Source organism: Impatiens glandulifera, chromosome 9 (assembly GCF_907164915.1).
Source record: "Impatiens glandulifera chromosome 9, dImpGla2.1, whole genome shotgun sequence".
In the NCBI taxonomy this organism is placed as follows: domain Eukaryota; kingdom Viridiplantae; phylum Streptophyta; class Magnoliopsida; order Ericales; family Balsaminaceae; genus Impatiens; species Impatiens glandulifera.
Genome location: NC_061870.1, coordinates 37,337,792 through 37,346,145, shown reverse-complemented (window position 1 = coordinate 37,346,145; position 8,354 = coordinate 37,337,792). Strand labels below are relative to the sequence as shown.

At 35.3% G+C, this 8,354-nt stretch overlaps 2 protein-coding genes and 1 long non-coding RNA gene across 3 annotated transcripts; all 3 read right to left on the bottom strand.

The window, feature by feature from the left end:
- Positions 1-260: 260 nt before the first annotated feature.
- Positions 261-873, bottom strand: LOC124916410. The gene has a single exon (XM_047457123.1). The coding sequence runs from the start codon at positions 871-873 to the stop codon at positions 424-426; it is 450 nt and encodes a 149-aa protein (XP_047313079.1). The 3' UTR covers positions 261-423.
- A 374-nt stretch (positions 874-1,247) lies between these two features.
- On the bottom strand, positions 1,248-2,451 carry LOC124914645. The gene is made up of 3 exons (XR_007096824.1): positions 2,418-2,451; positions 2,217-2,290; positions 1,248-2,077 (listed from the first exon to the last, which is right to left on the bottom strand). It is a non-coding gene; the product is annotated as an uncharacterized LOC124914645 (long non-coding RNA).
- Positions 2,452-2,804: 353 nt separating this feature from the next.
- Positions 2,805-5,417, bottom strand: LOC124916409 (homeobox-leucine zipper protein HOX9-like). The gene is made up of 6 exons (XM_047457122.1): positions 5,331-5,417; positions 5,071-5,184; positions 4,805-4,927; positions 3,965-4,102; positions 3,821-3,895; positions 2,805-2,849 (listed from the first exon to the last, which is right to left on the bottom strand). The coding sequence occupies exons 1-6, from the start codon at positions 5,415-5,417 to the stop codon at positions 2,805-2,807; spliced, it is 582 nt and encodes a 193-aa protein (XP_047313078.1).
- Between the last annotated feature and the right edge of the window lie 2,937 nt (positions 5,418-8,354).

Here is an 8,354-nt window from a genome sequence, read left to right as displayed (position 1 = left end):
ATGGTTTCCAGAACAATGCGAACATTTCACAGACGACGATGAATTATGTGAAGGCACATTTCTAGAGGCTTGAGCTGGACTACTCGCAGAAAAGGGCCTTATATTCTGGAATGAGTTTCGACTTCCTTCAATGGCACTTTGATGACTTCTTTTTCTTCGAGTTCGCCTCATCCATCCTTCTCGTAATACCCAACTCCCTTTCAATCAATCGTGCCTTATCAACCACCTCAATTAAAGTGTTAAGCTCAAAAGGAACCACAAATTGCTTATGTGGGGACTCAACCCCATTTCAAACTTTCTCGCCTTCGTAGTCTCACTTCCCATCCATGATTGAGCAAACTTTGCTAATTCCACAAACCGAGCTTGATATTCAGTAACAGTCATATTCCCCTGCTTCAGATTTATGAATTCCATCTCTTTCTCTTACCTCAAACTCTTGGAAAAGTAGGTGTTGTAAAAAGCTTTCTTAAATGTATCCCATGAGAGTGTACTTGTATCGCGCTCGTAAGTTTGCTTCTCCAACTCCCACCAGTCGCTTGCATTTCCTTGTAACTGAAATATTGTAAATCGTATCTTTTCTGCATCGTCACATTTGAGTACATCGAAGAACTTCTCTAACTCTTTTATCCACTTGTCAGCTTTTAGCGGATCGCTGCTACCATCAAAGTATGGTGGAGCCAATTTCTTGAATTCAGCAAACTTATTTGTCGGTGTATGCTGTTGTGCTATTCCTGACATAACTCTAACGATATCCTCAATTGTTACCGCTCTAGAGGTCTCCCCCTCCTCTTGATTTACAGGTCCATTTGGTTCATGGGTATCACGTCTTTTCCTTGTATGTCGTGCAAAACCGGCAAGCACTTCATCATCCATTCCTACATCATTAATATCATTGTTAAACCTTATGCTCTGATACCACTAAAGTTGTCACGCCCCGAACCGAGTCGTGACCAGCCGCCGCATGTCATCTATCTGAAATACACTTAAAAAAATAACATTAAAGGCTAACATAATTCTTTACTAACTTCTTAATCCAAAATCTCGCCCTTCTTTCATTAACCAAAAATCCTTTCAGCTACAATATGTTCTTGCCACCTCATCAAAAGTCCAAAAATACAAGGTGACATTGCTACCATCTTAAGTATTACAAAATACATCGTTCTAATTCTCCCTTAGTACACTACGCTAAAGAGAGGACTAACTTTTCTTACCAAAAGTATATCGATATCCAAGTCTTAATTTGGATCCTTCTCTAAAAAGGGGACCCATTAAAATGGGTGAGCTAAACTTGCCCAGTAAGAAAATCATAATCTCATTACAGTTGGATCAAGAGACATTTAATATAAGTATAGAAAGATCAAACCTTTCTAAAAAAAATATAATACGTACTGTTTATAACCAATATACCTTTTTCTATATAACTCTGGGATAGTGATAATGACTACATTATTATGATAACTCATTACCATCAACCAAGACTTTAATGTCCTGCGTTGACTCATTAACCATCAACGAGGATTTGGGGGTCCTACATTGACTCATTAGCCATCAATCAGGATCTGGGGGTCCTGCATTGACTCATTAACCATCAACCGGACGTGACTGTCACGCGTTGACTCATTACCGGTATAAACACTCGAGGCATTAATAACCATTATCAAATAAATAAGTACAAAATCCTATCCAGAGTAATAAAATCATTCTTGTATTATTCACATAATCAAATCTATACATATGTATCAGTCTTTCACAAAGTATTTAGCATAGGCTTATCAAAAATACTTTATCAACTAGTTTCGCAAATCATTTTATAAATCACATTATCAAGTCATTTTTGTCAAACGTTTTATCAAATCCTTTTATTAAACATTTTATCAAAACATTTCCATGTCAACTTGATCCATAAGTTTAGAAATACATTTTAATAAAACCATTTTATCAACATAATCACATTTTAGTAAAATAAACTGTAAGAATGTATGATTTCTTACCTAACCCCCAATATCAAGTTATTTCCACTCTTAAGCTCTACCAACTATCCTTTGCTATTTTCAAATGGGTCTTTGACACTTTCTTCCTTCAATTATCAAATTAAACTCAAATCAGTCTTTATATTTCCACCTACTAATAATCCATATAATTTACTTCCTTAAATCCAACAATCATTTTCATTCTCTTCCAATAACCATTCAAATTTATACATAAACCCTAAATACCTTTTCTCATCTTCAAGTTCATCCAAAACCAGATAATCCATATTCCTTCATTCTCTGTTTTCTCTTCTTCTTTCCTAAACAATAAACAACCTTAAATCATTCAATCATCTCAAACAAATCAACTTCATTATTCCTACCAGCAAACTCCATTTCATTTATAACCCGAAATTATCCATAACATTATCAAATATCCTTACTTACCTTTAAATCCAATGAAATGTTGATGATGAAGATGATATATGCTGAACTAATGAAAATCTGTTGAAGATGAGGATGTTGATCGGATGAGTTGAGCTGCTGAAGTGGATCGGCTGAAGAAGGGTAAGGTAGGAAGCTTGCTGAGTTGGAATGCCGCTGCTAAAGTTGAAGATGGAGAAGCTGCTGGAAGTGTAGAGAGAGAAAGATTGACTACTGAATTAATATACGCCTTTTAAAATTCTGCCACCTACGTGGCCCACTATCAGCCACTTCTTTTTCTTTTCTTTTTTTAATTTAAAACTTAACTTTACAGACTCATCAATCTTGGTGAAAACATTGCACTTCAAGAGGGCAGTGACTACCTCCTGGACGGAGATGCTTCTGGAGGCTTTATAGAGCAATATCCTTGGGCATATAGGCTCTTCCCGCTCGGTCCTATCAGCAAATTTAGGGACAAATGTCTCAATAACCTCATAGGTCCACACTTGGAAGGCTAATGCGAACCCATGTATAGGTCCACACTAGGGGTTGTTGCGTTGATTGGGGGCGCTGGTCGGGATCACGAACGGGGGAGAAGAAGAGAGAAAGAAGATGAAGGAAAGGGAACCCAACGGTCGAGGGAAGGAGAGAGGGAAAAGGGGAAACTTTATTAAGGGTAATTTGGTCTTTTACCAAGGGAAAAAGGTTATTTTTGCAAAGAATATTAGGAGTAGGTTATTTTTAAAATTAAACCTCTTTTGAGGGTCATTTCATCAAATTTCCCAATTATCCCACCTTTAATAAGCTATTAAAAGTTTAGCTCGCGATTTAAATGCGCCCTTGAACTTTTAAAAGTGAAAAATAACCAAAGAGATATGACAAAGAGATAGAAACAACCTACCACTTAAGCTATTAAATTCTAATAACTTAAATTCTCTTCCCCTCCTCTTTTTTATCAATACACTTGCCCCTCCTCTCTTTCTCTTCTCTCCCTACTCTCTCCTAAGCTTTGGAACAATCAGTTTGAGTTGACTTGTGATAGAAGAAGAGTGACACAAGGAACACAAACCTAAGTACTTTACAAGATTGGACAACCAACGAACTAACTCTCATAAACCCAATTCCACCTTTTACAAGCAGTCTCATTGTCTTCCTCTTTAAACAAAATCAATACTATATGTACTTATATACATGTGCTATACCATGCAAATGATTGACAAGGTATTTAGCTTTCTCCTCGGTTATAGGAAAACAATTCGGGAGCTCTATTACACAATTCCTACAGTAGTCTGTAGCTTGAAATACAGTCAGCATTGCACACAATATATAGTATTAATAGTTTGGAGATAGCTCACAAAATTATGGATCTATACATAATACCTTCATGTAAATTGTCTTCCAAGGAAGACATAATAATTTATACTTACAGCATAGGTCAACTTCTGAGCCACTAGATTGGATGATTCACAGACAGGCTTCAGTATGTCAGGAATAATTGGTGTCTACAAAGAAAATACACGGTCAATTATTGAAAAGTAAGAAAAATTCAGGAATACTAAAAGAACTATAACCTCAAGGTCCAGATGGTCAACAATATGAATGCTTGAGCCTGCCCCTGCAATTGGCCGAATTATATAGCCACTGGTCATAATCATGGCTCTTGTGAATTGTGGATCAGCAACTTGACCAGGACTATTTTCAAGAAGAAGCTAATGATTTATCACAGACCTTCAGATGGTGATGTTGAAAATTTGTTAGAACCAAACCAACAATTTTCTTCCGAATTCACAAAATAAATCAACTTAACTAAATTCGATCAGTTTGGCCGCAGCATCCAACTGTTGAGTATGACTTTGAATGATATAAAGACTTCACTAGTCACATGTATTAATAAACATAAGCATTAGCATAATTCAGTTTGTTCAAATATTAGCCAATCATATGCACCATTCTTTTCTAATGTAGTTCTGGTTAAAATGATGGTAAAGAGAAGAGGACATATTTCTAATACATTAATAAGTTCTTACAATAAAAGAAAGTAGCTTAAAACTGGTATTTCAGGATGTGCAACAGTGGCTTATGGATATATTTTATGTAACAACAATGTTATGTAAGGTCGCCACCAAACCATTCTGCTTAATAATCTATGTTCTAATTTCAGACCACAATCAGCAAGCAAAGTCAAGGTCAAAAGCATGCAAGTTATTTGACAGGTAATTTCTAGAATAGATTTGTCCAAATAAAGCTGGGTTTTCTCTGGCCAGTCAGAAGTGTTCCCCACAACCGTAGAGTGACTAGTGTCCCAGACTCAACCACGAAAGAACACAAAGTGTGCTGAATAAAACACAACAATATAATTTGGACACCAGAACTAACTAACAGACCATATATGATAGGTTCCATTTGAATACCTCTTGGAAAAATAAACTAGAAGGCAAATGAGACTTTACCACAATGGTACCATAATCCAAAGTTGATGTGTATCTTAGCATCCAGAAGTCACTAGCAGGATCCACTGTCGTAGAAGCATAGAACTGAAAGCAAAATATTATATTACCTTATAATGAATTGTAAGATAAAATGTGAATAAATAAAAAAACTACAGCAATATGAAGTAGATGAATACAAATAAATAGTGTAATATTACTTCATGGTAAAAATTGAAAATTTTGCTTACTTGTATGTATATCAATTCAATAATTCCCCCAATTTTAGCAGGAAACTTGCCGAACCCCTCCAGCTTCCAACAATCAAGTAGCCATGATAGTCTATCCTTGAGGATCTCCAATATCTACATTAATTACAACTTGGAATGTGGAAGACACTGAAAATATTATGAAAAAATAATCCATTTCCTATGTGTATAATTTCCGTGACTACAAACATGAATATATTTTAAAGCACCATTCAGGCACAACCATAATAATATTTTCTTACTATGTTAGGCTCAAGAAACAACAAACCCCAAGCTCGTGCAGCAACCCCATCACAATTGTATGAAATGCTAACAGTAGCAAATATCATATTGTAGCAAGCTGGAACAAGTGGAGGCCAATAAACAATTAAAACAATTGAACATTACAGAATGCTACAGAAACAAGGGAAAACAAAATGTTGAATTATCAAATGAGGACTCAACCGATTGCACACAATATATAGTATTAATAGTTTGGAGATAGCTCACAAAATTATGGATCTATACATAATACCTTCATGTAAATTGTCTTCCAAGGAAGACATAATAATTTATACTTACAGCATAGGTCAACTTCTGAGCCACTAGACTGGATGATTCACAGAGAGGACTCAGTATGTCAGGAATAATTGGTGTCTACAAGGAAAATACACGGTCAATTATTGAAAAGTAAGAAAATTTCAGGAATACTGACAGAACTATAACCTCAAGGTCCAGATGGTCAACAATAAGAATGCTTGAGCCTGCCCCTGCAATTGGTCGAATTATATAGCCACTGGACATAATCATGGCTCTTGTGAATTGTGGATCAGCAACTTGTCCAGGACTATTTTCAAGAAGAAGCTAATGATTTCTCACAGACCTTCAGATGGTGATGTTGAAAATTTGTTAGAACCACACCAACAATTTTCTTCTGAATTCACAAAATATTTCAACTTTACTAAATTGGATCAGTTTGGCCGCAGCATCCAGCTGAAGAGTATGACTTTGAATGATATAAAGACTTCACTAGTCACATGTATTAATAAACATAAGCATTAGCATAAGTCAGTTTGTTCAAATATTAGCCAATCATATGCACCATTCTTTTCTATTGTAGTTTGGTTAAAATGATGGTAAATAGTAGAGGACATATTTCTAATACATTAATAAGTTCTTACAATAAAAGAAAGTAGCTTAAAACTGGTCTTTCAGGATGTGCTACAGTGGCTTATGGATATATTTTATGTAACAACAATGTTATGTAAGGTCGACACCAAACCATTATGATTAATAATCTATGTTCTAATTCCAGAGCACAATCAGCAAGCAAAGTCAAGGTCAAAAGCATGCAAGTTATTTGATAGGTAATTTCTAGAATAGATTTGTCCAAATATAGCTGGTTTTTCTCTGGCCAATCAGAAGTGTTCCCCACAACACTAGAGTGACTAGTGTCCCAGACTCAACCAAGAAAGAACACAAAGTGTGCTGAATAAAACACAACAATATAATTTGGACACCAGAACTAATTAACAGACCATATATGATAGGTTCCATTTTAATACCTCTTGGAAAAATAAACTAGAAGGCAAAGGAGACTTTACCACAATGGTACCACCATCCAAAGTTGATGTGTATCTTAGCAGCCAGAAGTCGCGAGAAGGATCCACTGTCGTTGAAGTATAGAACTGAAAGCAAAACATTATATTACCTTATAATCAATTGTAAGATAAAATGTGAATAAAAAAAACTACAGCAATATGTCAAGTAGATGAATACAAATAAATATTGTAATATTACTTCATGGTAAAGATTGAAGATTGCAGTTTTGCTTACTTGCATGTATATCAATTCAATAATTCCCCCAATTTTAGCAGGAAACTTGTCGAACACCTCCAGCTTCCAACAATCTCGAAGCCATGATAGTCTATTCTTGAGGATCTCCAATATCTACATTAATTACAACTTGGAATGTGAAAGAAACTGAAAATATTATGAAAAAATAATCCATTTCCTATGTGTATAATTTCCGTGACTACAAACATGAATATATTTTAAAGCGCCATTCAGGCACAACCATAATAATATTTTCTTACTATGTTAGGCTCAAGAAACAACAAACCCCAAGCTCGTGCAGCAACCACATCACAATTGAATGAAATGCTAACAGTAGCAATATCATATGTAGCAAGCTGGAACAAGTGGAGGCCAACAAACAGTTAAAACAATTGAACATTACAGAATGCTACAGAAACAAGGGAAAACAAAATGTTGAATTATCAAATGAGTACGCAACCGATTGCACACAATATATAGTATTAATAGTTTGGAGATAGCTCACAAAATTATGGATCTATACATAATACCTTCATGGAAATTGTCTTCCAAGGAAGACATAATAATTTATACTTACAGCATAGGTCAACTTCTGAGCCACTAGACTGGATGATTCACAGAGAGGCTTCAGTATGTCAGGAATAATTGGTGTCTACAAGGAAAATACACGGTCAATTATTGAAAAGTAAGAAAATTTCAGGAATACTGAAAGAACTATAACCTCAAGGTCCAGATGGTCAACAATAAGAATGCTTGAGCCTGCCCCTGCAATTGGTCGAATTATATAGCCACTGGACATAATCATGGCTCTTATGAATTGTGGATCCGCAACTTGTCCAGGACTATTTTCAAGAAGAAGCTAATGATTTCTCACAGACCTTCAGATGGTGATGTTGAAAATTTGTTAGAACCACACCAACAATTTTCATCTGAATTCACAAAATATTTCAACTTTACTAAATTGGATCAGTTTGGCCGCAGCATCCAGCTGTTGATTATGACTTTGAATGATATAAAGACTTCACTAGTCACATGTATTAATAAACATAAGCATTAGCATAAGTCAGTTTGTTTAAATATTAGCCAATCATATGCACCATTCTTTTCTATTGTAGTTCTGGTTAAAATGATGGTAAATAGAAGAGGACATATTTCTAATACATTAATAAGTTCTTACAATAATAGAAAGTAGCTTAAAACTGGTCTTTCAGGATGTGCTACAGTGGCTTATGGATATATTTTATGTAACAACAATGTTATGTAAGGTCGCCACCAAACCATTATGATTAATAATCTATGTTCTGATTCCAGACCACAATCAGCAAGCAAAGTCAAGGTCAAAAGCATGCAAGTTATTTGATAGGTAATTTCTAGAATAGATTTGTCCAAATAAAGCTGGATTTTCTCTGGCCAGTCAGAAGTGTTCCCCACAACCGTAGAGTGACTAGTGT